Below are 26535 nucleotides of genomic sequence, written 5' to 3' on the forward strand. Positions count from 1 at the left end.
GTTTGATACCGGGACAAATAACAGATTCAACTTAGGTGTAATGTCACCACTATGTTTAGATTTTATTTGTGTTCTGATTCACAATTTAGTTCAAATGATTGGATTTGTGGTAACTGACGTTCTGATTAATAAAAGAAGCATAAAATAACTTTCATCATTCATCAGACAGTTTTTTTTTCACATTTTAACCTTTTATCATAGATAATATAGTCAGTGAGAGGAGGAGGACTCTGTCTTTCAGCAGTAAAAACATTTTAATTAAACATCGATTTCTATGAGGGTGAACATCCATGTGTGTCAGGAAGAAAGAATATTTTAACGTGAGATGTATTTATGAAGCTCAGCGTAAAGTTCAACTATCTTTATACCTCATTCATTCTCCGTCAAAGAGTATACTTTGTTTGTAGTCACACTCACAGCTATAAATAATAAAGCACCCTTCATTACGTGTAGGGTATAAATACAGCAGCAATCTTCGGGACAAACTTCCTTCTCTTCGGCGGAAACAGGAACTGTCATAACTTTTCGGAACCATAGTTTCGTATCAGCATCTTTCAGAAGGGGCAACTTTCTTTTTTTTCTTTCAAGTAGAAATTGTACAATAGACTATATGTCAAGTGATACATCATCAGTAGTAGACTCTTTAGAAAACGGAGCACACAATGTAAACGGAATTATAACGTAAAAGAGAAAAATCAATAATGTTCATTAGTTTTTGGGTGTTTCTATTTCATATACTTCAGTGAATTGCAGTACAGATAGTTCTCTCATAGAAACCACCAATAAGGGTTGTGTCTTAATACATTTACATTTGTGGATAAAAAAAGTTTACCTAAAAAAAAAAAGTATTCAACAGAAATTCAGTTTTCAGAATGCTGCAACTGATGCCATGATCCACCAGCTGTTGGAAGATGAGAGGAAGATTTAGCCATGATCTCCATCAGCCAATCATATTGCTGCTGTCAAACTTTAAATCTGTTCTCCCTGCTGCTGTCAGCGGTCATTTCAGTGTGAAATTGTTGCAAATTTCAATGTTCACATTACCTTTCTCAGTTTCTTATTGTTCTAGCTAGCTGATGTCTGATTCCTCAGCCTAAGAGAAAAAATGTCTCTTCTCCACTCGTTCTCCGCTCAGAGCCTCATCTGCGACTCAAGGACACTGATCGCCACCATGCAGTCTCTGGCTAATTCCATCCAAGCTATCCACACACTCCTTCAGTCCCTGGGGAACATTTCAGCCTCTGCACAGCATCAGCATCCCTCTTCACTGCCAGGCCTCATGTTGCAGCCTGCCTCCGTATTCATAGCACTTCACATCCAAGCCGCTCATCATCCTCATGCAGCAATATTAGCTACTGTGACGTGATCTATTCAGCAGTGACTGGCGATTTGAATCCTAAATAGGGTTAGGTCTTCAGACGCTGAAATACTGGTCATGCTCGTCGGAGGTTCCCAAGCATTTTCTGCACTATCTGCGGGAATACAGGGTTCATCGCAGCTCAGTTCCAGACTCCACCCCCTGGGGCCTTGTCTTTTGTCATCGCAGCTCTCCAGCCTGCCCCATAACTCCATCCGGATCCCTTCATGGCAAGAGAACCGACGTAGCTCAAAATCTAATGTAACCTCTCTCCTCACCACTAAAGGTTTGCATCTGTCTTCTCACCTGGCATCCACCTGTCTCATGAGGAATCAATTACCGTTAATCCTATAATAGCGGTCTGGCTCATTGGGTCATTGCTGACCTCATCACTAACATCACAAATCACAAACAATAGTCAGAACAGTCCATCCTCAAGTGTCTAATGAAAGGTGCTTGCTCCATAAATGTGGCTACACAGATTATCTGATACAAAATGCATATAACTGGTGGTGGTGTTTTGGTTTCACGGCTATCTGCTGCTCACTGTCCCTTCTAAATTTTATTTTTCGTTATTCTCTGTGTTAGCACTTGGCTTTTCAAACACAGTATCTGGTCATTAATTTAGATCATTGCCGACAATATTACACGCTGCCTTAATTATTCAGTCATTGCTGACAGTGGGCAAAAACGATTGCTGATAATTCTACATATTCATCGCATTCTGCTAATCGCTCATACTCATTGTATTTTGCTAATTGCTCTATTCATTGTTATTCTGCTAAATACCACACATTCATTGCTTTTGGCTAATTGCTATAATCATCGTATTCTAGTAAGTGGTGTCATATTCTTCGTACACTGGTAATGTTGTCTATTTATTGTAACCTGCAATTGCTTCATATTCATTATATTATGCTGAATACTACCTATTTATTGCTTTCTGCTGGATTCTTGATTTTCATTGTATTCAGGTTAAGTGGGTCATATCCATCAGTCATTTTGACAAGTGGCATATTATGTTGCTGGAATTGCTACATTTCATCGCATTCTGCAATTGCTACTTCAATTACATTCTTCTATAGCTACATCTTCATTGCATCTGCTAATTGCTACACTCATTGCATTCTGGGGCATCCTCCTTTATAGTTTATGCCAAGGTACGTTGGGCTGCAGTTGTAGAAGGACTGTTGCTACCGTGGGTTCCCCCGGCATAAACCAGCTATGCGTTTTACAGGTAATGTTTATTATTTAGTCAGACTGCTCACACACGCATACTTCCAGCAATCATCAAAACTCTCAACCACAACGCCTCTTACTTCACCTCTGCAGGAGGCTCTGCAGGTTCCCGTGTTACCCTCCATGGAAGATTTTCCACTGGAACAGTCTTGTGATGACACTCTACGCTTTGCCTTCGACCAAGTGATAAAGACTGGTCATTTGGTGTGCCCTGACGCAGCACAGTCATAGCATAGTCACTGTTCTTTGATTAAGGACAGGCTGTACAGAGTCATGACACTCAGACAGGAGAAGAAATTACCCAGTTGATGGTACCAAAAAGCCGCCGAACAGTTTTCCAAGCAGTTCATTATAACCCAATGGCTGGGCATATGGGGTTTAATAAAACACTAGACCGGATAATAGCCCGATTCTATTGGCCTGGGATTGTGGGAGACGTACACCGCTGGTGTTCGTCTTGCCCCGAATGCCAGATGGTTAACCAGCCAGCCATCCCGAGAGCGCCTTTGTGCCCATTGTCACTCAATGAGGTCCTGTTTGATCGTATTGGTATGGACCTCATTGGGCCATTTCACCAGAGTACATGCGGACATTGCTGTGTTAATTCTGGTGGATTACGCAACGCAATATCCCGAAGCAGTGCCTCTGCAAACCATCTCTGCAAAGAGCGTGGCACAGGCACTGTTTAAGGTCATCTCCTGAGTCGGGATCCTGAAAGAGAGCCTGACGGACCAGGGCACCTTGTTCATGTCACGCACATTAAGAGAGTGTTGCGGATTATTGGGCAAGTCAATTCGGACCAGTGTATACCACCCTCAGACCAATGGCCTTGTCAAGCATCTGAACAAAACCTTGAAGTCCATGATCCATAAATTTGTGCATGAGGATGACACAAATTTACTACCCCTACCACCTAAAAGCTTGTACAGAGTCTGTATCTCTGGTGACCACAGTGAAAGAAAGAGATGAGTTGTGGCCTGAGGTTGCAAAATCCACCAATCCTACCTCGCTCCCTTATGAAGACCATCTTACACTGTCCCAGAGAGCAGACGTTGCCAGGTTGCAACAGCGTTTTGCTGATGTGTTCTCCCCCCTGCCAGGTCGCACAACTCTCATAGAACACCATATTGAAACTTGACAATATGACAATAGGGACTTGACAGTGTGTTCACAGCCCTTTCAATTACCCGAACACATAAGAAAATTGGTTCAGGAGGAATTAAAGGCCGTGCTGGAGAGTAAAAGAAGAGTCCAACAGTGCGACAGTGTAGTCCCATCCTTCTTGTGGTCAAGAAAGATGGGACAGTTCTGTATGGACTACTGCAAGGTGAATGATGTGTCACAGTTTGATGGCCATCTGATGCTCAGGGTCGACAAGCTCCTGGATCGGTTGGGCACTGCTGGATTTTTTGCGACACTGGATTTGACCAAAGGCTACTGGCACTGATTCCCTAGTCTCCAGAGTCTAAGGAAAAAACGGCCTTCTCCACTCTGTACGGATTGTACCAATTTGTCAATTTGTGGAGGTGGGAGATGGGCATAGGTAGCAGTCAGCTGCAGGGAGAGAGAGAGAGGTGGGGGAGTGGTTTAGGTGAGCAGTGCCAGGGAGAGCTAATTGTCTAATTGAATAATTACTAATAACCCTCTCCCTTTATATGCAGTAGCGTGCTGGACCTCGGGGCTGCCAGACAGACAGACAGACAGACACACACACACACACACACACACAGACAGACACACAGACAGACAGACAGACAGACAGACAGGCTGGTTGTGTTTTGGACTCTTTGTTTAAACAGTGATAAGAAGAAGAGGATCTCGACTAGTGCGACCAAGCCGGTGAAGGAATAGGCGTTGTGGTCGAGTGTTTTTTTTTATTGCTGGAAGTATGTGTGTGTGAGTAGTCTGACGTTACCAGTAAAACGTTGCTGCGTCTGTGCCCCGCCTGAAGCAGAAAATGAAGTGGAACTATCCTTCTGGTCACGCAAAGAGAAAAATATCACCATGAGTGTGAATTGCGGGAACAGCAATCAGATCAACTTGTGTTCGCTCCTCATCAAGTTTGATGTCAGCAAATAACAGTAAGCAGTAAGTATACCCATTTCTCCAGGCACCACTACACCACTGATCACATATCTGTGCAAATACAAAGTCAGAGCTGGTAACACCTGCAGAGTGACAGCTGATCTGGCTGTGCTGTTGTCATCAGAAATGGTGACAACATCACTTCAGATGACACATCAGAGGAAAGGACATCTCATTTCTCCCCTCTTTTCCTGCGTCTCTTCTTGTGTCCTCAGTGGGACGGATTAGACGCAAGTGATGGAAACATGGAGACATGTAAGACAAATGAGAAGCAGCCAATATTTCCTGAATGAGAGGTCAGTCCCAGCTCTTCTCTCTGATTGGCTGAGGAGCCTTGTGATTTCACAGGTCAAAGTTCAATCAGATTGAACTTTTGTGTGAAGTGAAAGATGCGGGTACATTCATGACAGGGAGTGAATGTATCTCATCACATATATAGTATAACAGCTCTCTGAGGGAACTCTCTGTAGACCTCTGCCATCACACTGTGGAGGCTGAGATCTGAGCAAGATAATGATAAAACAGATTCTAAAGGTTTAAATTTTCCTAGGATAACAGTGGACTTATTACTGTAAGAAGTCCTCAAAGTCCTCAAGTCGTCAAAGACGAAAAAGGAGAGGAGGAAGGTGTGTTCGTAAGCAGAGAGAGAAGAGGAAAGCTAAGAATGTAGGACTGACAGTAAGGACTTTGAATGTTGGGACTATGACAGGGAAAGCTAGAGAGTTGATCGACATGATGCAGAGAAGGAAGGTGGACATACTGTGTGTCCAGGAGTCCAGGTGGAAAGGTAGCAAGGCTAGAAGCTTAGGAGCAGGGTTCAAGTTGTTCTACCATGGGTCAGATAGGAAGAGAAACGGAGTAGGAGTTATCCTGAAAGAGGATTTTGTGAGGAATGTTCTAGAGGTGAAAAGAGTATCAGACAGGTTGATAAGTCTGAAGCCGGAAATTGAAGGGGTGATGTTCAATGTTGTGATTGGTTCTGCCCCACAGGTAGGATGTGAGTTAGAAGAGAAGGAGAAATTCTGGAGTGAGTTAGATGAAGTGATGCAGAGCATCAAAAACTGAACCTCGATCAGGGAGGAGACCACAGTAACAGAAATCCTCTGCAGAGATGGAGAACCATCTGAGAAACTCCGTCAGTCAGGAGTTTATGGTAGAGAGGTTAAAGAAAACACTTGTGAGACAACTCATCTGGAGCATATCAAAGGACACTTAAATATTCTATTAAACTTTAACTACATCTGGAGATGTGTGCAGAAAGTGAAGGGGTGTGAGAACTTTCTAAAGCACCTTCAGAGAAGGATCGTCTGTGTTTTTAGTAAGTTAAAATATTAGAACATCTGTATACCTTCCTGGTATTCATCTTCATCGCCTGGATCCTCGGTGAGTTTCTCCTTCAGGTTGTTCACCAGCTTCCTGAACTCTAGATGAATGTTGCCGATTTCAGTGTTGAGTAGAGGAGACGGGTCGATCAGAATCATGTTCGGGTTGATGGCATCTTTGAGCTTCCTGTTAGGAAGAAAACGTTTAAAAATGTTTGATTATTGAGTTAAACATTTTCCAGAGAGAACAGAAAAGTATTCACTTAAAACTAGCAGGAGTGAATCAATGACAGAACTGTCTCTTTGCTTTTATATTTAACATTATAAGAAGACACAACAGACAATATAGTGTTTCTATAAAGTATAATAGTGTCAGAACAGGAAATAAGTTACTTTCAAAGCCGCAATTATATTGTCAGCTGACAACAGGGACATATCTTTGGGTGACTTTTGTTCGTTTGTGCATCATGCTATTTTAAACTCAGGTGTCAGCCCCCTGTGCTGGCAATAACTTTATGCTCATGAAGGTAGTATCATAGCTTAAGCCCTCCACTTGCCCTCTTGATTAGGGCTGTCACAATTATTACATAATTGCCTGATTTTGATTATTTGAGCTGACCGCGATCATTTGGCATAATTGCTAAATTAGTTTCCATTCACCTGTTAAACAGCTGGATGAAACTAACAGAAATGTCATATTTCCATCACTATTTCCATGTTGTTTTCCGCAGTGTTTCCCACACATAGACTTTACTTGGGCAGCCGCCCATGTATATTAACAGCCGGCAAAGTATATTTGGTAATCCATTTTAGCATTTTTTTTTATCTGTCCGAGAGAACGACGCCATCCATAATTGATTAACTAGTGGACAATTTCCCCTCGCTCTACCTCCTCCCGTGTGGTCTACTGACAATCGCACATGCTCTGCAGAGAAACACACAGTAGTTTAATGTAGGCCTACTTATGCCATTGTTTAGTAAAAGCTTGTAAGTGCACCCGTTGGTAACTGTGTCATTCGGTACCATGTTGGTTTCGATCGTTTTGATCGGCTACATCATTATCAACAAGCCTCCTCCACACGCTGCTCACCTGCTTTTGTTCACAGAATCGCAGGTGAAAAAAAAACGTGGGTTGTGTTTTTTGGGCAACTTTATAAAACATACTGTTGACAAAGAAAGTCAACAGAGCAGACAGATACAGCAAGACAGAAACAGAAAGAAGCGGGGCGAGGCAAGCCAGTGTGCTTGCAGTAAGAGAGAAGTGTAGGTGTGTGCGTCCCCCCAATGTACACGTTCCAATATTCAATGCCAATAAATGGCTTTTCGTCTTCATAAGGTGTACTGTATATGTATTATTAAACTATTATTAGACTTATACTACAATAGTGGCAGAAAATGAACAGAAAAAGACAGTTCAATCATTAATCGCAATTATTTGTATGACAATTAACTGTCAACAAAAATTCCATGATTGTGACACTCCTACTCTTGATCCCATCCTACCAACTTTTTGAAAACAATTTCTAAGTTTTTTTTTTAGATGAGAGCCAATCTATTATTAACTATTCTTTACAGACAAGGTGTTTTTCAACCACACTCAAGACTGCTAAGGTGAAACCCCTCCTGAAGAAAAACAACCTTGACTCATCAGTTCTCAGCAATTTTAGACCAATTTCGAATCTTCCGGCAAAATTTTGACCTCAAACTGCATTTTTGAAAACTTTCAGTCAGGTTTTCCGGCCCATCACAGCACAGAAATGGCCTTGGTAAAGGTTGCTAACAACCTGAGAATCAACTTGGACACAAAAAACTCTCCGTCCTTGTTCTCCTTGACCTGAGTGCAGCATTTGACACAGTCAACCACAATATTCTCATAGACTGACTTCATAAATGTGTGACCCCTCTGGCACTGTTTTACGTGTTACCTCACAGGTAGAGAATTTGTTGTTGCCCTGAACAAACAACAGTCGTCTAAAAAATATGACATCAGCTGTGGCATACCACAAGGCTCGATCCAAGGTCCAGTCCTTTTCAGTCTTTATGAAGACCAGGAAGAAATTTTCACAGTTATGCTGATGATACTCAACTCTATATTGCTGTGTCTCCTGATGACACAAGCCTTAATGGTGCCCTCCACAAGTGTATTTTAGACATTAATGCTTGGATTGCTCAGAACTTCCTTCAGCTCAACCAGGATAAAACAGAGGTACTCGTCATTGGAGTAGAGGCACAGAGAGAGAAACTGACCTCTAAATTAAATTCACTTGCATTTCGGAACTTTGGAGCACCTAGACCGTCAGCTTTGGGTCCCCGTAGACTACATTGGCACTCTGCCTCCAGCGTGACCAGCTCAATGTCCACAACACAAAGTCCATGTCAGGTCACAACCCTGGTCATAGGTGATAAAAATAAAATTTATCCTCCTGTGTCTATTGTGCCCACTCGTCCGCCATTTTCTACCTCTAAGGAGCATGTTACACTTGATCAATTTATCGGTCAGCCAATATTGGCTTGCATTCGCTTGTATATCGTATCACCGTATATGTATATGTATATGTATATGTAATATATTAGCATCACTATAAAGTTTATCCAGTACTACAGTCACTACAGTGGCAAGCAGCATAAAATGAGACAGAAAAGCTCTCAAGACCTCACATCATACCAGTAAAATACAGCTGGAGTCATGAAATGTAACAGCTACCTCACTAATTATTAAAACTTTAAACCAGCACAAAAATGACAACTACCTACCTAACTACCAAAGGACAGTATACTTCCTTCCACTCACTATCTACGTACTTGTGCTTCAGTAAATTATATCATACCCTTCCTTGTGTCTCCGGCCAGTTCTGTCCGTAACACCTATATAAACCACCATGTTCTGAACAGACACATTACAAACACTAACAAAAAACATTTGCATTTTGAAACATAAGGCAGCTAACTGCTTTCAGCACTAGCCAGTGCATGCTGGGATGTGGGCTGTCGCTATGGCTACAATACTCTCAGCAACGTGTAGCACATGTAGTAGTAGTAGTGGGCACAGCTGAGCAGACGTAGTGGAGTCAAAGTGGTGTGTTCACGTTAAGTTGCTAACTAGTTTGTGAAATACATTGCTGGAAAGTTAAAGGGATAGTTGTGTGCTGCCCTCTTCATTGACCTCTCTAAAGCATTTGATATTCGATCACAAAATCATACTCCACAAACTACAGTCTATAGGTCTAGATGAAGCCACGCTTAACTGGTTCCACTCTTACCTTACAGAGAGAACCCAGACTGTTGTTGCTGATGGTACTCAGTCAAGCCATCTTACCATCGGAAATTGGTCGCCCCAGAGGTCTATCCTTGGTCAACTGCTGTTTACACTATACATAAATAACATAATACTTCCAAGTCAATACTTCAATGTAAATATTTTTACTGATGATACTATTTCATAAACCCCAGGCACTACACCAGCCCAGGCCCTCACTCGTCTTCATTTTAAAGCTTTATTATCTAAAGTTTTCCATGATTCTTGTAACTGTTTTAATTAATTACCTCGATGTTAGCTAGCTGCTGTTGCTCTGATCTCTTCTCCTCAGGGCTGCTGGAGTGACAGGGGTCCGAGAGTCTGGAACACATATTAGGCCCCTGCCAGAGGACCTCGAGATGCAAAAGATCTGAGATATACAGACCATTTAGTGACTTGTAAGTAATTAAAAGGACCTTAAAATCAATTCTAAAATGCACTGGATGCCAGTGTAAAGAGGCTAAAACCAGGTGATGTGTTCAAACTGTTTACAGCTGAGTTCTGTACGGTCTGTAGCCGGTCTACAGTTTTTCTATTTAGGCACGTAAAAAGGCTTTTACAGTGATCCAGGTGCGATGCGATAAAAGCATGTAAAATAGTTTCTGTGTCTTTAAAACTTCTGGTATAATTCTTTAGTTGATAAAAGCAAGTTTGTACTAGTTTTGTAACGTGCTGCTCAAAGCTTAGATTACAGTCAAACAAGATGCCAAGATTTCTAGCAACAGGCTTTATGTTCTCAAGCAGGTACCAGTAGATGGCAGTATTTGAATGTTTATGTTACTGGAGCCAATGACAATAATTTCTGTTCTGGCTGAGTTCAATTGAAGAAAGTTATTTGACATCCAGTTTCTTACATCTACTAGGCACTCCTGTAAAAAACTCAGCATACTGAGGTCAGTGGGCTTAATGTGGACGTACAACTATGTTTGTCATCAGCATAACAGTGAAAGGAAACACCATGTCTACGAGTTATATTACCTAGGGGGAGCATATAAAGAGAGAATAAAATTCGTCTCAAAATTGACCTTTGAGGTACCCCATACATGATAGTAACAAATGACGACCTATGGTTGTTAATGGACACACAGAATTTTCTGTCTGAAAGATAAGATTTGATCCAACTCAGTACAGTGCCCGATATGCCCACCCATTTCCTCAATCTGTCTAATAAAATACTATAATCGATCGTGTCAAAAGCTGCACTCAAATCAAGCACTACGAGAATGGGGCACATGCCAGCATCACTCAGTGACTTTCAGAAGGGCAGTCTCTGTGCTGTGATGCTGACGAAAACCAGATTGGAAGGTTTCAAAGATGTTATCTTCCACAGCTGCAAAACGTTGCTTAGCCACAATTTTTTCAAGTATTTGTGATATAAAGGTAAGTAAGAGAAGTAACGTGTTCTTGCATCTTTCACCATTCTGTTATAATTAAGTAGAAGGTACTTCACAGCCACGTAGTGGACCTGAAGACTGATATTCTTCCACCTCTGCTCAGCCTTCCTGCAGTCTTTTACAGCTACAAGTTCATTTATCCAAGGTTGTGATTTACAATTTGCTTTGATTCTATTTTTGTGGGGAGCGACTCTTTCTAAAGTGCATAAAAGATTAAAGCAGTCAACTAGGTGTAAAGAGTGGTATGGAGCGGCGAGCCCTGTGAGAGGGGTGCTCACATATGGTTGGAGGAGGGATCCGGGGCACAACCCGTGGGACCCACGGGACGGCTGGAGAGGTGTACAATGAGGCAGGGAATCTGCGGCCAGAGGAGGAAAGTCATGCAGGTCAAGAATGTGGTATTTATTCTCCAGCTGGATGTTATAGTTAGGAGACGCAGGAGGGGAGTGCCTGCCTCTCCTGCTGCGAGCACCGACCAGCTTCCAGGACTCGTGGTGGGATGGAGTGGAGCTGACCGGGGCTTTAGGCTTAGTCCCGGGCTATAACCACGAGTCAATAGGGACAGTGATGAGTGGAGGGGCATCAGCAGCAAGACAGTGTGCGATGGCACCAGACTCTTGAGGAGAGTCAACTTCATCACCCCCGACCGCAGGACAGGGAGCAGTCGCATCAGACTCACGGGCACTGGTTGTTTCCGTTTGTGCTGGACCGAAAGTGATGGAATCCAGGAGTTTTTCAGCTTCCTGGATCTGGTACAGCATAGAGATTCTTCCTTCCAGCACTGTGATCTTATCGACCAGGCGGGCACAGCTGACACAGCCAGATGGGGAGGTGAGTGGAACCATAGATTGTAGATGGGGTGGCTAGGAACAGAAATAAAAAAAGGACGCCACTACATGGGCCAAAAGTGCAAAATACTTTAGAGATCAGTTAGCCGCTGCAGACAAGTGAGGGCCCAGGCACTTACACGCAGAGGCTCTAACCTGGAGCCCACAGCGTTGATATGGTTTTAGCAGAGGTGACAGCGGAGAACCACAGACAGGACAGCAAGCAGCAACAAGTGGACCCGCTGCGGAGATTAGGCTACAGTCGTTAGCGTCAGTATCTGCGGTCTTCATAGGCTAGCTCTCAGTACTAAAAACAAGCCGGCCCGGTTGCTTCGGATTATAGCAAACCTTTCTGTAATAATCCATTTCCTCTATTTTAAGTAACAATCCAATCTATTCAGCTGCGTGATGAGATTCCAGGTGGATAGCAGCAGCCTGCGGTGTTCAGGCTGGTCGGATCGGAGGTGCAGTGGCGTTTCTCCCTGCCGTGCAGTGGTGACTGCTCACTGTCTGAAAGCACCTTTAGTCTCATCTGTGATTCCAGGTCTTCATATGTTACTCCATATCAAACACTTTACACTGGTGTTGAGACAAGCTAACACTGGTAAGTGTTTAAATTTTAACCACACACAGGGTCAGTAGTAACTCTGTTAGAGTGTCAAAACAACAACAGTTGAATGAGTTAAATTAACACTGTGTGGACCATGTAGACACTTTAAAGTGTTTTAATGACACTTTGACAGGGTTACTCAGTGTCTTCTGATGCTGCTGTGAGGCTGTAAAACTACAGAATTTTCCTTTAAGTTAATAACTACAGAACTTACCCAGTCATTGCATACAGTTTCTCCACCTTCTCCACTTTTGGCGGGGAGAGTCCTGTCAGGTTGGAGAGGCCGTCCAGCTTGGAGCGCATTTCCAGCATCCGTTGCCGGTGGCGACTTTCTGTGGGCCGCAGGTCGTTCCTGTGGCGAGGGATGAAGGTTCTCATCCTTTGAGCGGCTTGCTGGACATCGGTGACATTTTCGGCCCAGAGGGTGGTGCAGGGGTGGCACTCTTCGCAGGCTGGGAACGCCGAGTCATAGCCGGGGGCACACTCATCACAAAAGATACCGGTGATGCCGATCCGACAGATACACTCACCGGTTTCAGAGTTACATGATGGGCGCTCGGTTCCCTCCATGTTACAGTCACAAGCTAAGAACGAGACTTTGACGAGTTAAAAACAACCTAGAGCTCTGTCACAGAAAGGGTTAAAGACAATGTTAGAGGTGCGTTTTCACTCACAGATACACTGCAGGTCTGGATTCCCAAAATGATTTTCTCCACATTCGTCACACTGTCTTCCTCCAAATTCAAGACGACACGGACACTGTCCCGTCACCTAAACGCATCACCGCCACATTCAATAAATGTTTTATGATCAATCGTTCATCTACTGTAAGTAATTAGTACTTTTACAGTATCTTAAGTCTTTGTCTTTTATTGTGAAACACTGACATCTGTTCTGGAAATGCGCAATACACAAACTTTACTTACTGACTGATGAAAATTCAGTTGTTTTATCCCATGAAGTTACACATTACAACACATTTCACTTTAATGGAAACTTACAGTGCGCCCCATGTGATTCTGTAGTGTGAGGTAAATAGCATACAGAATAATTATTCTGAGTATTCTGTGTGGTCACTTTCGTGGTCTTGCCTTGTTGCAGATGTTGGAGAAAGAGTTAACAGGATCACAGCCGCAGGGTTGACATCCCGACGCTCCATCCAGATTCCAGTATCCATCCTCACACTCGTCACAGAGGACGCCCACCACCCCCGTCCTGCAGGGACACTGTCCTGTCCTCGAATCACAGAAACAGGAGCTCCCCAGAGGACACTGAGTCACCTCTGTCCCCCGCCGGTCACAGGAGCACTCTGGAAAATACACAATAAATATATTACATACATAATATATCTGATACACATGGAAGTATTTAGTTTGCTGAGGTTTAAAGAAAAACGTATAATCCAGCAGTCACAAAGTTTCACCCTCGTCTTTACCATTCTGCCATGTTTGTAAGGCTCCTCTTTCTTGTACCATTGTTTTCATAGGTATTTTATTTTCATTTTGTGATATTTTCTCTTCTGAGAATCTCCACCTCAACACGGTGGAGATGTTAGCATCCCACCATGATCCTGGGAGCTGTCTTTTCAAGGGCAACAGCTCCTGGTCGTGCCATCCAAGGCGAGGGGTCAGACTGAGTGGTTTGAAAACCTTTACGATACAGCGACTGTGTGACAGCACTACCTCGCACAGAATAGGGAAACCAGCGCTCTTCAGGTCTGAGAGGAAGTCTCTGACTGCTGTCTGTGGTTATGTAACAAACAGCAGTGTGTCTGGCCTTGTTGGAGTTTCTGGGTGGAGTCCTAGAGAGCATACTGCCAAGTGAAGGAGTTCACCAGTGAGGGTCAGCTGGAGGTGAGATCAACAGGTAGATCTGAGCAGCATCAGTAGTAATGTGGTTCACAAGGAGCTGATACTCAAGGTGAAGCTCTGGATACACCAGTGGATCTCTGTTCCAGTCCTCAGCTGTGGTCCTGGTCAATGGGTAGTGACTAAAATAATGAGATGGTGGATCCAAGCAGCTGAAATTAGTTTCCTCTGCAGGGTGTCTGGACTCAGCCTTAGAGACAGGGTGAGGAGCTCAGATATCCAGGAGGACCTCAGAGGAGAACCACTGCTCCGTCATGTTGAAAGAAGTCAGTTGAGTTGGTTCAACATCTGATTCTGATTCCGATGCCTTCTGGACACCTCCATGTGGAGGTTTTCTGGGCAGGGAGGCGACCCAGGGTTAGACCCAGTGGCAGAAATGTGGCAGAAATCGATGGATGGAAAACATCGTATCGTATCTTTTAGTAAAAAAAATGCTATATGAATAAGGTTTTATTATTATCATTATCATCATCATCATTTTATACCCTTGTCTTTACCTTTGCAGTCCTGGTCTAGGGCGTTGCCATAGTAACCAGGTTTGCAATCTTGGCAGCGTGGTCCCATCGTGTTGTGGAGGCAGTGCAGACATTCTCCCGTCAGGCTGTTGCAGGCGTCGCGGTCGTCTGGGTCGATGTTGTTGTTGCAGGGACACTCCTCACAGCTGGCACCTTGCAATGCCAGGTCACCATAGAAACCAGGGCTGCATCTGTTGCAGCGTGGACCTGAGAGTCACAGTCAGTTATAATTATTGTTCTGACATATTCACTGTGTTCACAGGTTTATGTACATAAACAAAACTATATCTTTTCTCTCACTGTCAAATTGACAGTCTGCTGCCCTCTAGTGTCGAGCCCTCTGACACACCTGAACACTGAATCAAAGTATCATAGATATCTGTCTGCCTCTCTGAGGTCAAATGAAATGAGAAAGTGGTTGTTCATATCTCATACTGGTCTTCAGTGTTGTCATCTTTGGTTCTCAACATTGTCCAATACCAGTGCTCTGTTTGATTGTCTACAGGAACCTGAACCCAGGACTGGGACTCACCTGAGTACGTACAGACAGGTAAAATGGTGAGACATAGAGGTCAGCTCCTACCTGTGTGCCCCTCCCTGCAGTTACAGGTTAGACTGAAGGATTGTGGGTCATGTTGGCAGGAAGTGGCAAAGAATCGTCCACTGCTCTGAACGTCTGGACACAGGCAGGGCTGACAGGGCTGTCTGGAGATGGGGTTACCATAGTAACCCTCTACACACCTGCATCAGCAACACAGATGTGTAATCAGAACCAGAACATCTACAGAACTGTATGTACTAAAACATTTCATAAAATTTCAGAGTGTAAAATATCCAAAAGATCCAGTTTAACAAGATTAAACATGAGAACTAATGAAGATGTTAGTTACAGTAGGTGTCAATTCTTATCTTTTGGAATGAAACATGTACAACACTACACAACACACAGCTACACAACAGATATGTGACGTACTAGGGTTATATATTTACATATATAACCTGTCAGAATGCAGCCTGTGTTATATATTTATAAATATATTATTATGTATATATACAACTTGTCACAGTACGACCTGTGTTGTATATGTATTGATGCATTATGATACATATAACCTGTCACACTTTGGTCCAGTGTTATATATTTATAAAAACCTGTCACAGTTCGGTCCAGTGGCATGCTCCCTGCAGTTCAGACACTCTCCGGTCTCTTCAGCACACACCTCTGACAGTCCGTTACATTTACATTGTCGACAGAACGGGAAACCCCAGAATCCCGTCCGGCAGCGATCACAGCGTCGGCCCGTTACTTCTGAACGACACGCACACTGACCTCTGACCTGATCGCACAACTCCGACATCGAGCCACGACGGTCGCACTCACATGCTGTTAATAACACAGCAGAGAAAAATCATCATGGACTGATTTTCATTCATTTGTCCTAAAAATTATACAAACTTTGTATATTTATCTTTATGTGCTTTAAATCATTTCAGACATGTTTTGGATTCATTAAATTTTGGTTGTCAGAGTTCCTTACGTTTGCAGCCGTCAGGTCCGAAGCCGAATGTCAGTGGTGCACAGGTATCACAGCAACGGCCAATCACATTGGGTTTGCATTCACAGAACCCTCCCAGTTTACTGCAGGATGGTCCGAGAGAGCCGACCACGTTACACCTGCAAACTGACAACAGGTACAAATCTGAGATGAGCACAGAAAACAAAACGAGAAGAGGTTCAGTAAAAATCAAGAACCAGGAATTACAGAAAAATCTTGACGTGACACACAAAATGTTGAAAGTTATAAAAAAAGTCCTTCTAAAAATGCTAACGTGGAGCTTTGTGTCCATTTCAGTTCCTTCACACAGCCTCTCTCAATGTGTGGAGCAGCTGACTAAAGGCTCACTGGTGGATCCGTGTTGAACTACTTACGAACGGCTCCGTTGTGGATTCGTGCCGACATGCTCTTAATGAGTCCCTCACAGACTTGTGGTAGTGACTCCTGCGGGCCGAGCTCGGCAGCCAATCCAATGCAGCGAAAGCGGCGAAAAGAGTCGAGGTCACTCTGGGAGCAGAAATCTTGGACAGACTCGATTCTGGGAATCAGACCCATCTAAAAAAAATCCATTCAAGTAAACAATTCAATACATAATATTCGATGAACCATCTAGAAATTATTTGTCTAACTTTGTTAGAAAAGGCATTCATTTCTCTTTTGCTCTTGTGTTTTTGATTTTAGAAAAGTGATAATGGACTCAGAGTTTCTCTCTGACTACAGCTCCATGTGGACAAATACAAACACTGACACACCTGCTGTGACAAGTTACTGTTGCGAAGCTATGACTGGACAGTTCCTGTTTGGGGGAGGAGTTTAGTGAACTGTCAATCACTCAGAATGAGTTTTAGTTGAACAGATGAAGACCTCCTCACCGAGTCGATCAGGATGTGTGAGCTGAAGGAGCCGTCAGATCCGGGCTGTTTGCTGAAGATGACGTCCACGAAGTACCTACCGCCTGCGTTCAGACACAGCGGAGAGTCCAGAATAACCCCTCTGCAGACAAACAAACAAAGAACAGTGAACGACATGACACACAAGTCATGAAAAACAAGCTGAACTGTCACATGATCTCTGGTTTTAGTTTAGTTTCACATTCATGACATATAATCAAAACCCATTACTACAAGGTGATATAAACCTATCCTTTAGATTTTATATTAAAACAAAACAAAAAAACAGCAGCAGTTGTTTGTTCAAACAGTTAAATTGACCTGCCTTCACCTCTAGTGGTCACTGTGTGAATAATAACTGTTGTCAGGAACAAAGGAGGGAGTATGTTGTTATTAAACCCATTCTGGAGGAGGAGGTTGATTTGGATAATTGGAGGCTGCTATTAACTTCCTGTTTCCTTTCTTTTAACCACGACCACCACTTTTAAGTAGTTATGTGCCTGAACCTAAACAAACCTTAAAAATAGACGTAGCAGAACAGGAAACACCTGTATGAATTTTTGTAGCTGTGATTTGTAACTGTGATGACTATTATAAACACAAGGTCCACTTTCAACCATATCCTACTGTTCTGGCTATGATTTTAATGTTTTCAGGTCCAACTCTTGGCCACAAGGTGGAATTATTTACTAGAGTGACATTACAGTCATCTGCCCGTAATGTGAGCTTGCATTTATTTGATAGCCAATGCAGTGTTTATGCTGCCACGCTGTGTTGACGGAGATTACAAAATAAGATAGAACTTTATTTATCCCGGGGGAAAGTGTTGTGCAGCAGTTGCAGTACAAAGTAGAAATAGTGCAAATTAAAAAAGTGCAAATATAAAATATCAATAAAGTGCAAATCCAAAATATTCACAATGCCAAAAATATATACAGGTTAACGGTAGCATCATAGATATGTACGAGAAGTGACATATAGCTATGGATGTACAATATCAAATCTCAAGTACAGGTGAGCGTATATATATGGTTAATTCAAAATGTTCAATGATTATGTCCATGATATTGCACATAATGTCCAGTAAATCATAGAGTAATGTAGAGAGTAATATTATGAATTAAACGAGCAGATGCAGATATATATATATATATATATATATATATATATATATATATATATATATATATATATATATATATATATATATATAGATATATGATTATATGAGGTGTTTTGGTAGATGATGATAAATGATGTATGTATGGTTTAATTTGAGGACCTTGTTGGCCATCGGGTTTAAATTTAATCTGATCTAATGTTAGATGTGTCAGAAACTAAGTGACAACTGAGGATGGTTTTACCTCACAGAGTTTGCTTATTGAGCTCAGTTTTAACAGCAGAGGTGTAACAAACACCAGTCAGTGTTAGCAGGTTAGGGTTAGTCAGTAGGGGATGATTTATCCTAAAAAAACAGATACGACAGAGTTTAAATCTTGCTTTGAGTACTGATAATAACATGGGATTGATTAACCTTAAGATAGGTTAGTTTTGAGCTCATGAACTCAGTGCTGCTCTTTTTTTAGCGATCACCTCATTAGATCAGAGAATTCAAACAAACATTCGTCATTTAGCAATAAAAGCTGTCTTGCGTTAAGGTTAGTTAGTCTAGGGCTAAAGAGAAATGCCTTATTTTTGTAAAATTAATCAGTGGTATTAAAATATGTTCAGAATTAACCTATAATTTACCTCATAAATCCTGACACATATCTCTTCCCTGCAGGATGTTACATTAGTTGCTTTTAAAAATAAAATGTATTGATATCAGTATCAATATCTGTATTGATATGTTTGCCATGGTAATGGCGGTGCGTGTAGATGCAGAAGCTAAGCTAACCCAGCTTGGACCTAAGGCTGTTCCACTACTCAGTCTACTCCTGGCTAATGTCCTGTCGTAGGAAAATGGAATAGACAAAGTGGGACTAATGGGCTAACTCAGAAACAGGTGTTTACATCATTGATGCTTGGTGCTCAAACATAGCCAGAATTGATGGACAATGTTTCCCAGGTCTCATGTTTTTTTTTATGTTAAGATGCCGGCCATATTGTCAACACTATCTTGTTCCTGCTATTTACATTCCCCCAGACACAAATTCAAAAAATGCACTACAGAGTTATTACTTTCTGGGTGTATATGTGTATAGGTATGTATGTAAATTACTGTATATATTGTTTTATTTATTTTATTTTAATTTCATTTTATTCTATACTAAATGTTATATATATATATAAAACTTCGTCCTTCACCCTCCGCGGGTGGTCTCAGCCTTCGAGCTCGGGTCCTCTACCAGAGGCCTGGGAGCTTGAGGGTTCTGCGCAGTATCTTCGCTGTTCCCAGTACTGCGCTCTTCTGGACCGAGATGTCAGGTGTTCTTCCAGGGATCTGCTGTAGCCACTCCTCCAGTTTGGGGGTCACTGCCCCGAGTGCTCCGATGACCACGGGCACCACTGTCGCCTTCACCTTCCAGGCCTTCTCCAGCTCTTCTTTGAGCCCTTGGTACTTCTCTAGTTTCTCATGTTCCTTTTTCCTGATGTTGCCATCACTTGGTATCGCCACGTCAACCACAACGGCTTTCCTCTGCTGTTTGTCAACCACCACGATGTCAGGCTGGTTCGCCATTACCATTTTGTCAGTCTGAATCTGGAAGTCCCACAGGATCTTGGCTCGGTCATTCTCTACCACCTTTGGAGGTGTTTCCCACTTTGACCTTGGGGTTTCCAGTCCATACTCCGTGCAGATGTTCCTGTACACTATGCCAGCTACTTGGTTATGGCGCTCCATGTATGCTTTTCCTGCCAGCATCTTACACCCTGCAGTTATGTGCTGGATTGTCTCAGGGGCCTCTTTGCACAGCCTACACCTTGGGTCTTGTCTGGTGTGGTAGATCTGGGCCTCTATTGCTCTGGTGCTCAGGGCCTGCTCCTGTGCAGCCATGATGAGTGCCTCTGTGCTATCCTTCAGTCCAGCCCGCTCTAGCCATTGGTAGGACTTCTTGATATCAGCCACTTCAGTTATGTTCCGGTGGTACATCCTGTGTAGGGGTTTGTCCTCCCATGATGGTCCCTCCTCCAGCATCTCTTCCTCTGTTCCCCATTGCCTGAGACATTCCCTGAGCACGTCATCTGTTGGGGCCTTATCTTGGATGTACTTGTGGATCTTGGATGTTTCATCCTGGATAGTGGCTCTCACTCACTAGTCCACGGCCGCCTTCCTTACGGCTAGCGTACAGTCTCAGGGTGCTGGATTTGGGATGGAACCCTCCATGCATGGTGAGGAGCTTTGCGTCTTAACGTCTGTGGTCTGTATCTCTTCCTTTGGCCACCTTATTATTCCCGCAGGGTATCTGATCACTGGCAGGGCGTAGCTGTTTATTGCCTGGGCCTTGTTCTTGCCATTGAGCTGACTTCTTAGGACTTGCCTTACTCGTTGGAGGTATTTGGCAGTTGCTGTTTTCCTTGTTACCTCTTCGAGGTTGCCATTTGCCTGTGGTATTCCAAGGTACTTGTAACCCTCCTCAATGTCTGCTATTGTTCCTTCTGGGAGTGAGACCCCTTCTGTGTGGACTACCTTCCCTCTGTTTGTCACCATTCGACTGCACTTCTCAAGCCCGAATGACATCCCAATGTCAGAGCTGTAGATCCTGGTGGTGTGGATCAGTGAGTCGATGTCCCGCTCGCTTTTAGTGTATAGCTTGATGTCATCCATGTAGAGGAGGTGATTGATGGTGGCTCCATTCCTGAGTCGGTATCCATAGCCAGTCTTGTTGGTTTTTTGGCTGAGGGGGTTGAGACCTATGCAGAACAGCAGTGGGGACAGAGCATCTCCTTGGTATATGCCACATTTGATGGATACTTGTGCAAATGGCTTGCCATTGGCCTCAAGGGTGGTTTTCCACAGCCTCATCGAGTTTGCAACGAAGTCTCTTAGAGTCCTGTTGATGTTGTACATCTCCAAGCATTCAGTGATCCATGTGTGCGGCTTTGAGTCATATGCTTTCTCGTAATCAATCCAGGCAGTGCACAGGTTGGTATGTCGGGTTCTGCAGTCTTGGGTGACTGTTCTGTCAACCAGGAGTTGGTGTTTGGCTCCTCTGGTTCCTTTGCCAATGCCCTTCTGTGCTTTGCTCATGTATTGATCAATGTGTCCACTTATCTTAGCCGTGATGATGCCTGACATGAGCTTCCATGTTGTGGAGAGACAGGTTATTGGCCGATAGTTGGATGGGACTGTACCCTTTGCAGGATCCTTCAGGATCAGGATTGTACGCCCTTCGGTAAGCCATTCAGGGTGCGTCCCATCTCTTAGCAGCTGGTTAATTTGTGCTGCTAGGCGCTCGTGGAGTGCAGTGAGCTTCTTTAGCCAGTAGGTGTGGATCCTGTCAGGGCCCGGTGCTGTCCAGTTCTTCATACCTGAGACTCTTTCTTGGATGTCTGCCGCTGTGATGGTGACTGGATTCTGTTCAGGGAGGTTGCTGTGGTCCTTTCTCAGAGCCACCAGCCACAGAGCATCGCTGTTGTGTGATGCCTCCCTCTCCCATATACTTTTCCAGTATTGTTCAGTTTCCAGCCTTGGTGGGTCTGCTCTGCTGTTATTACTCTGCCATTGAGCGTACACTTTCGCAGGTTGAATTGCGAACAGCTGGTTTATTCTTCTGGCTTCATTATCTCTCGTGTATCTCTTTAGGCGGCTGGCCAAGGCTTGGAGCCTTTGTTTGGCAGTTTCGAGTGCTTCAGGTATGGGCATCTGGTTGTACTTCTTGGGTACTTGCTTTCTCATTGCACATCTCAGCCTCTGTCAGTTGTCTCACTTCTCTCCGGGCCTCGTTGATTTTTGCCTCCAGCCTTCGTTTCCATGGTCGGTATTGTTTCTCATGGCTCCCATGGTTGCTCTTATAGCCAAGCATCTCGAGGATCACTGCTGCTGAGGCGTATATCAGCTCATACATATATATATATATATATATATATATATATATATATATCAATTGGTAAGTCACATGACTTTCACACGGGGACCCGGTTCGAATCCCCCTCGGGGCGCATTGAGCAATGACCATCATCCAGGGTGGAACGGCTGGATAGCTCGATTTGGTAGGACACGGGACACTCACGGGGGAACAAGGGTTCGAATCCCCCTCGGTGCGCAATGAGCAATGACCCATCATCCAGTGTGGGTCCTTAGGCAAGACCCTTCACGCTGCTGCCTACCTCATGATGATGAGTGACGATGAAATACATGACATGCCGGCTCAGACGCCAAACAAGGTCTGCGTCAGGTGTTGGGGAACCAGGGCATCGAGACGACAAATGGGCTACTGGAACAAGACGGAAATGGACGAGATGCGATAACAAGGCTCTGTTGGAATGCTACTACTCCAGTAACCCTAGTCAGAGGGGTTACATGCACAGGATGTGGGATGAATGGTTACTTCGAAACCCACAATCGAGGCTTACGGCGAAACAACTAGTAGCTCAGTGTTCCAACATCCACAAGCGGCAACTGCTATCACAACTTGAGATTGACGAGGTACAACACAAATGCTACGGCAAGGGGGAGCCAGGACTACAGGTCAGAGGGGAGCAACCAGCAGCTCCCCAACCAGAGATTGGGTACGAAGCCCCAAGAGAAATCACGCTGAACGAGGCAGCGACTGACCTGAAAGATAGGATCATGGCGAGGATGAATACAAGGCAACCCCGACGCCAACTACAACGGCTAAGTGAAGTACCATCAGAAAGTCTCCTAGAAGATGTGAATGCAGCAGTGAGAGCGATCCCTACCACAACCATCACTGAAACCAATGAGCTGATATACGCCTCAGCAGCAGTGATCCTAGAGATGCTTGGCTACAAGAGCAACCATGGGAGCCATGAGAAACAATACCCACCATGGAAACGAAGGTTGGAGGCAAAAATCAAGGAGGCCCGGAGAGAAGTGAGCCAACTGACAGAGGCTGAGAAGGGTGCAATGAGAAAGCAAGTACCCAAGAAGTACAACCAGATGCCCATACCTGAAGCACTCGAAACTGCCAAACAAAGGCTCCAAGCCTTGGCCAGCCGCCTAAAGAGATACACGAGAGATAATGAAGCCAGAAGAATAAACCGGCTGTTCGCACCCTGAATGGCTTACCGAAGGGCGCACAATCCTGATCCTGAAGGATCCTGCAAAGGGTACTGTCCCATCCAACTACCGGCCAATAACCTGTCTCTCCACAACATGGAAGCTCATGTCAGGCATCATCGCTAAAGATAAGTGGACACATGGATCAATACATGAGCAAAGCACAGAAGGGCATTGGCAGAGGAACCAGAGGAGCCAAACACCAACTCCTGGTTGACAGAACAGTCACCCAAGACTGCAGAGCCCGACACACCAACCTGTGCACTGCCTGGATTGATTACAAGAAAGCATATGACTCAATGCCGCACACATGGATCACTGAATGCTTAGAGATGTACAACATCAACAGGACTCTAAGAGACTTCATTGCGAACTCGATGAGGCTATGGAAAACCACCCTTGAGGCCAATGGCAAGCCACTTGCACAAGTATCCATCAAATGTGGCATATACCAAGGAGATGCTCTGTCCCCACTGCTGTTCTGCATAGGTCTGAACCCCTCAGCCAAATAATCAACAAGACTGGCTATGGATACCGACTCAGGAACGGGGCCACCATCAGTCACCTCCTCTACATGGATGACATCAAGCTATACGCTAAGAGCGAGCGGGACATCGACTCACTGATCCACACCACCAGGATCTACAGCTCTGACATTGGGATGTCATTCGGGCTTGAGAAGTGCAGTCGAATGGTGACGAAGAGAGGGAAGGTAGTCCACACAGAAGGGGTCTCACTCCCAGAAGGAACAATAGCAGACATTGAGGATGGTTACAAGTACCTTGGAATACCACAGGCAAATGGCAACCTCGAAGAGGCAACAAGGAAGACGGCAACGGCCAAATACCTCCAACGAGTGAGGCAAGTCCTAAGAAGTCAGCTCAATGGCAAAAACAAGGCCCAGGCAATAAACAGCTACGCCCTGCCAGTGATCAGATACCCTGCGGGAATAATAAGATGGCCAAAGGAGGAGATACAGACCACAGACGTTAAGACGCGAAAGCTCCTCACCATGCATGGAGGGTTCCATCCCAAATCCAGCACCCTGAGACTGTACGCTAGCCGTAAGGAAGGCGGCCGTGGACTAGTGAGTGTGAGAGCCACTATCCAGGATGAAACATCCAAGATCCACAAGTACATCCAAGATAAGGCCCCAACAGATGACGTGCTCAGGGAATGTCTCAGGCAATGGGGAACAGAGGAAGACGTGCTGGAGGAGGGACCATCATGGGAGGACAAACCCCTACACGGGATGTACCACCGGAACATAACTGAAGTGGCTGATATCAAGAAGTCCTACCAATGGCTAGAACGGGCTGGATTGAAGGACAGCACAGAGGCACTCATCATGGCTGCACAGGAGCAGGCCCTGAGCACCAGAGCAATAGAGGCCCAGATCTACCGCACCAGACAAGACCCAAGGTGTAGGCTGTGCAAAGAGGCCCCTGAGACAATCCAGCACATAACTGCAGGGTGTAAGATGCTGGCAGGAAAAGCATACATGGAGCGCCATAACCAAGTAGCTGGCATAGTGTACAGGAACATCTGCACTGAGTATGGACTGGAAACCCCGAGGTCAAAGTGGGAAACACCTCCAAAGGTGGTAGAGAATGACCGAGCCAAGATCCTGTGGGACTTCCAGATCCAGACTGACAGAATGGTAATGGCGAACCAGCCTGACATCGTGGTGGTTGACAAACAACAGAGGAAAGCCGTTGTGGTTGATGTGGCGATACCAAGCGATGGCAACATCAGGAAAAAGGAACATGAGAAACTAGAGAAGTACCAAGGGCTCAGAGAAGAGCTGGAGAAGGCCTGGAAGGTGAAGGCAACAGTGGTGCCCGTGGTCATCGGAGCACTCGGGCAGTGACCCCAAAACTGGAGGAGTGGCTACAGCAGATCCCTGGAAGAACACCAGACATCTCGGTCCAGAAGAGTGCAGTACTGGGAACAGCAAAGATACTGCGCAGAACCCTCAAGCTCCCAGGCCTCTGGTAGAGGACCCGAGCTCGAAGGATGAGACCACCGCGGAGGGTGAAGGACAAAGTTTTTTTTTTTTTTTTTTTTTATATATATAGTTGTGTGTGTAGCATGAAGGGGCTACAACTTACATTTTATTGTGCAGCCCTGTGTTGTAAAATGACAAATGCAGGTTTAGACTATGGTCTTTATATTATTTACAGAGAACCAACAAATCCCACCATGAGCAAGCACTTGGCAACAGTGGCAAGAAGAAGCTTCCTTTAAGAGGCAGAAACCTCGAGCAGAACCAGACTCAGGGCAGGTGAGAGAGAGAGGGGAAGAGAGAGCAGGAGGACAGAGCATACGATAGCACAATAATAATCATGTAATTGTAGTAGTAATATTAATAAAATAACAATAGTAATAATGAAAAAAGTAATAATAATAATAATAATAATAATAATAATAATAATAATAATAATAATAATAATGTCGTAGCAGATGTTGATGGGGGCAGTAGGAGGCCTGCAATCCATACTCTGCACATCCAGAGGCATAAATACCTGCTGAAAGCGACAGAAGGAGAGAGGAGAGAAACGAGAAAGCACAGAACTACGGGAGAGAGAAGATGTCGAGTTAGTAACATGCAGTAATGGAATAAAAATGCATACAGATGGAGAGGGAGAGGAGGAGAGAGGAGAGAGGTGCATCATGGGAAGTCTCCCGGCAGTCTAGGCCTACAGCAGCATAACTAAGGGATGGTTCAGGACTCACCTGAGCCAGCCCTAACTATAAGCTTTATCAAAGAGGAAAGTCTTAAACCTACTCTTAAATGTGGAGATGGTGTCTGCCTCCCGAACCCAAACTGGGACCTGGTTCTACAGGAGAGGAGCTTGATACCTGAAGGCTCTCGCTCCCAGTCAACTTTTGGAGACTCTAGGAACCACAAGTAACCCTGCATCCTGGGAGCGCAGTGTTCTAGTCGGGTAATAAGGTGTTATGAGATCTTTAAGATACGATGGTGCCTGACCATTAAGAGCTTTGTAGGTGAGGAGGAGGATTTTAAATTCTATTCTGGATTTTACAGGGAGCCAGTGCAGAGAAGCTAATATTGGAGAGATATGATCTCTTTTCCTAGTTCTTGTCAGTACACGTACCGCAGCATTCTGGATCAACTGGAGAGTCTTAAGGGACTTATTCGGGCAGCCGGATAATAAGGAATTGCAATAATCCAGCCTAGAAGTAACAAATGCATGCACTCATTTTTCGGCATCATTTTGAGACAGGATGTGTCTGATTTTTGAAATATTACGTAGGTGAAAGAAGGCAGTCCTTGAAGTTTGTTCATGTGGGAGTTAAAGGATAAATCCTGATCAAAGATAACTCAGAGGTTGTTTACGATGGTGCTGGATAATGTGTCTCGGAGGTGTGGGA

The 26535-nt window shown here is 44.3% G+C and overlaps 1 protein-coding gene and 1 long non-coding RNA gene across 2 annotated transcripts in view; one reads left to right on the forward strand and one right to left on the reverse strand.

Annotated features, from left to right (window-relative positions):
• Window positions 1-26535, reverse strand: part of lamb4 (laminin, beta 4) — a 58508-nt gene that overhangs the window by 6715 nt on the left and 25258 nt on the right. Inside the window, exons 17-26 of the mRNA XM_044194278.1 lie at window positions 16941-17061; window positions 16443-16623; window positions 16051-16194; window positions 15665-15896; window positions 15096-15253; window positions 14495-14719; window positions 13221-13438; window positions 12804-12900; window positions 12344-12713; window positions 6030-6190 (exon numbers count right to left, since the gene is read on the reverse strand). Coding sequence (XP_044050213.1) covers window positions 6030-6190; window positions 12344-12713; window positions 12804-12900; window positions 13221-13438; window positions 14495-14719; window positions 15096-15253; window positions 15665-15896; window positions 16051-16194; window positions 16443-16623; window positions 16941-17061 — 1907 coding nt within the window. The remainder of the gene's footprint in view (window positions 1-6029; window positions 6191-12343; window positions 12714-12803; window positions 12901-13220; window positions 13439-14494; window positions 14720-15095; window positions 15254-15664; window positions 15897-16050; window positions 16195-16442; window positions 16624-16940; window positions 17062-26535) is intronic.
• Window positions 16096-16949, forward strand: LOC122875311. Its single transcript, XR_006377795.1, has 3 exons — window positions 16096-16204; window positions 16366-16642; window positions 16750-16949. It is a non-coding gene; the product is annotated as an uncharacterized LOC122875311 (long non-coding RNA).

Source organism: Siniperca chuatsi, linkage group LG4 (assembly GCF_020085105.1).
Source record: "Siniperca chuatsi isolate FFG_IHB_CAS linkage group LG4, ASM2008510v1, whole genome shotgun sequence".
Taxonomy (NCBI): Eukaryota; Metazoa; Chordata; class Actinopteri; order Centrarchiformes; family Sinipercidae; genus Siniperca; species Siniperca chuatsi.